Raw genomic sequence first — 3,878 nt, forward strand, 5'->3', positions numbered from 1 at the left:
CAGAGGCAGTGTGAATCAGTGGAAAGAGTGATAGAGACCCCAGAACAGGGTCCTGCCCAAATGAATTCGATCTTAGCCTTCTTTCAGACAAAGAAAAACAAAGTTTATTAAAAATCCACAATATTGGCCAGATTCAAGGAATCTCAGCATTGCCTAGACTCAAGAAATCTGAGCACTTTAATGGAAACAAGATATATATATCTTATATAAATAAAGACTATGGGAGGGATCTAAGAGTGGCCAAGTAGTCTGGGGTGATGGGAGGAGGGGTCCAGGGAGGATTTGATGTGAGTGGAACCGAGAAGGGTCAGGAATACCAGGGACTTGGACTACCTGGTCAAAGGAGACTGGGGTCTAGATGGGATCAAGGAGTGAAGGTCTAGATTGGGGCCAGGTGCAGACAATGAAAGGCCAGTTGAGAGGATTACTGGGATACTTTAGAAGAATAAGAGATCAAGTGGGAAGATTCAAGGAGAGTTCAAGGGGGTTTCCAGAGCCTGTACTCTGTCACCTTCTCCTTGAGTCTTTGGGTTATATGACCTTTAATTTTCCCTCTAACAATTCTTTACGCATTCATTTACATGTTAATTAATTTAATCCTCAGAACTCTGTGAGGAAAGACTATCTTTACCCCCACTTTACAGAAGAGCACAATGAGGCCAAGAAGGATTAAGTGATTTTCCCAGGGTCACATAGCTAGTAAGTGTCTGAGGCAGGATTTGAAAGGAGTTTGCCTGACTCCAAACTCTATTTAGACTTTCCCCAGATGTCACACAACCAGTCTTTCTCCTCAGCTGTTGGCTTAGAAGATCATTGGGCCGAATTCTTAAACATATCCAGATATATACACAAATATAAAGATATATTTATTGTACAACTCATATTTAAATTGATATAAAATACTTTGAAAAAACATGGAGTAGCAGATACAAACTGGCAGGGAGTCAGGTAAACTTGGGTTCAAATCTCACCTCTGCTATCTACTGGCTGTGTGATCCTATACAACTCTCATAACAACTCCCAGTGCCCCCATATATCTCTTTATGACAATAAATTGCAGAAAAATAGCCAGTCTGATCTATAGTCACATGAAAAAATGCTCTAAATTACTATTGATTAGAGAGATGCAAATCAAAACAACTCTGAGGAACCACATCACACCTATCAGACTGGCTAACATGACAAAACAGGAAGATGATAAATGTTGGAGAAAATGTGCAAGAGTTGGAACACTAATTCTTTGTTGGTGAAGCTGTCAGTTGACCCAACAATTCTGGAGAGCAATTTTGGGAGGGAGGGGGAAAGGAAGAAAGAGGGAGGGGGAGAAAATCTAAGATTTATGGAAGTGATTGTAGAAAATTGAAAACAAATAAATTAATTTTTAAAAATAGCCAGTCTGCATTGGTAAAGGGAGCTTCATTACTGGAAGTTCCCTATACCTGATGGGGGATAGGCTCTGGAAGCCCCCTTGAACTCTCCTTGAATCTTCCCATTTAATCTGGTGTTTGCTAAAGGCCACACACTTTCATTATCTCTATGCTCAAATCTGTTACCCTTAACCTAACCTAGCTCTCCATTATCTCCTGGTAGCCTTCAACTACTTCCCACCATTAATCCTATTCTATTGGTTCCTGGAGTCTGACTTCTAGTCACCCCAGGCCTACACCCCAGGCCTACTCCCCAGGCCACTCCCTGGACACTTCCTCCCATCACCTCAAACTACTTGACCACCCCTAGATCCCTCCCACAGTCTTTCTCTGTATAAGATTCATCTTGCCTCTGTGAAGGTGCTCAAATTCAATCTGGCCTTCTGGCATTAGCATTACAAATGCTCAGATTCCTTAAGGGTCTACCCAATATGGTGGATCTTTAAGAAACTTTGTTTTACTTTGGTTGAGACAAGGCTTGGGTCAAATTCATTTGGGCAGGATTCGGTGTGTAGGTATTTTGGGGTCCTGAGCCCCCCTAAACCTCAACATACCAACAGAATCGTGGGTCCAAACCAAAAAGGATACTATTAAGTTTGACAATGTGCTGAATTGTAGGGCGTCTATCCACTCTTGCCCCACCCAGGTGCCATACAGCTTGAGGTTGGTCTCTGTAACAAATGCCTGCATTAACCTCAGCCTTCTTTTCCCACCCCTGATGTTTCCTGTCTAGAATCATTGTAGGTTTTAGCTCAGAGAGGAGGTGTTTCTATTTCACTGTGGATACACTGCTGGCGCAGAAGTACACAGCTGAGTCTGTGAGCTCCGTAGGTTGGATTTCTATCTTGCAATTTAAGTCGCTATTACACGCAGCTGAAAATCGAGAGTTGAGCATCCCTGAATCATCAACCTTTCTCTCATTCTGGAAGTAAATCAAGAATTTAAACTCTTTACCCAGGAGCTGTTGGTACCAATAAACATAGGGGTGTCCTTTATTTGGATTACATTTAAACAGGGCGTTCTGCCCTTTCTCTCTAATTAGATGTGTTGGAGTCTGGGTGACTCCAGCATCCAAGAGGCCTGTGAGGGAAAAAGAAGGAAAACATGAGTCAAAACTTGACCTGGAAGTTGTCATTGTTACCATAAGAGAAAGCATGGCAGGTAATGGGCTGGCAAGCACAGGACAGCATTTGTGTGTGTATCTGGGACTCACCAGCTTGTAGTAGACAAATGGAAAGAGAGCAGAGGAACCTGGTATTCATGGCCATCACAAGTATAGAACTGAGATGTCTCAGTTTGGTACAGATGGTTCATAACTTGGCTGTGTTAACGACACTTCCTCATTCAGAAACTTTTCTGTAGGAGAGAGATGAGTTCTCTACAAGAATGATTCAGTCCTACCTAGGTATGTGGACAGGGTGGTGTTTAATCATCATCTAGGCTAAGGGATCATTAACCCCTTTGATGATCTGGTGAAGCCTATGGGTCCCTTCTTAAAATAATAAATTCATGTTGTCGAAGGCCTCTGAAGTCCATTTCAGATTTATAGTTCTATTATCTTAAATACTTTCTATTCCTTTTTCCTAATTTCTGTATTATCACTTAACAAATAGAAGAGTTAGTTACAATTTCCCCTTCGCTTCTCTCTCCCATTGTCATTCCAGAGATAAGCAATAAATTTAATCAAGGATCTTAAGTATTTTAATTTTCACCTCATTTTTTTAAGTGACTGTTGTCCTCTTAATGCAACTCAGAGAGCAGCATTGAGTGCTCGCTAAGTACAAAGCACTATATTAGACATTAAGGATATGAAGGCAGAACTCAGACAACCCTTGCTTTCAACACATCCAATCGGGGGATAAAACAAGTGCCCAGATAAGCAAATAAAGAATTCTGTCCTACTGGTGCCCTGCTTTGTAACTGCAATACAACTATATTCATATAATTAAATTATACACAAAAAAGTTATATGTTAGTATTACGCTATCCACTACCCCACATGCCTTCAAAGTATCTTTTTATATGGGGTAGAGGGGGTAAATATAGATTACACAAGAAATGTGTTCATTTGTCTTTGTAGCATATATTAAAGAACCTATTCTTGGCTCCTTTCGGTCATGTCCAACTCTTTGTGATCCCACTTGTGGCTTTCTTGGTAAAGTTGTGGGAGTGGTTTGCCATTTCCTTCTCCACCTCATTTTACAGAGGAGGAAACTGAGACAAATGAAGTTAAGTGACTTGCCCAGGATCACACAGCTAGTAGGTGTCTGAGGTCAGATTTGAACTCAGCAATTTGAGTCTTCCTGACTCCAAGCCCAGCATTCTAGCTGTACCACCTCTGTGCATGGCTCCTCTCCAGTCATTGGCTAGTCTCTTCTCTCAACAACTGAAGAAGGGAGGGTGGTCAGTGTGACATATGGAGAAAAAGTCAGCTAGAGTGTTAGACTTGGA

The 3,878-nt window shown here is 41.5% G+C and overlaps 1 gene segment (V, D, J or C); it reads right to left on the bottom strand.

Moving 5' to 3' along the window:
• Positions 1 to 2,196: 2,196 nt before the first annotated feature.
• On the bottom strand, positions 2,197 to 2,695 carry LOC140531875 (T cell receptor beta variable 16-like). The segment is given in 2 exon segments: positions 2,197 to 2,507; positions 2,641 to 2,695. Coding segments are annotated over 2 exon segments (366 nt in total).
• Between the last annotated feature and the right edge of the window lie 1,183 nt (positions 2,696 to 3,878).

The sequence above is a fragment of the Notamacropus eugenii genome, chromosome 3 (assembly GCF_028372415.1).
Source record: "Notamacropus eugenii isolate mMacEug1 chromosome 3, mMacEug1.pri_v2, whole genome shotgun sequence".
In the NCBI taxonomy this organism is placed as follows: Eukaryota; Metazoa; Chordata; class Mammalia; order Diprotodontia; family Macropodidae; genus Notamacropus; species Notamacropus eugenii.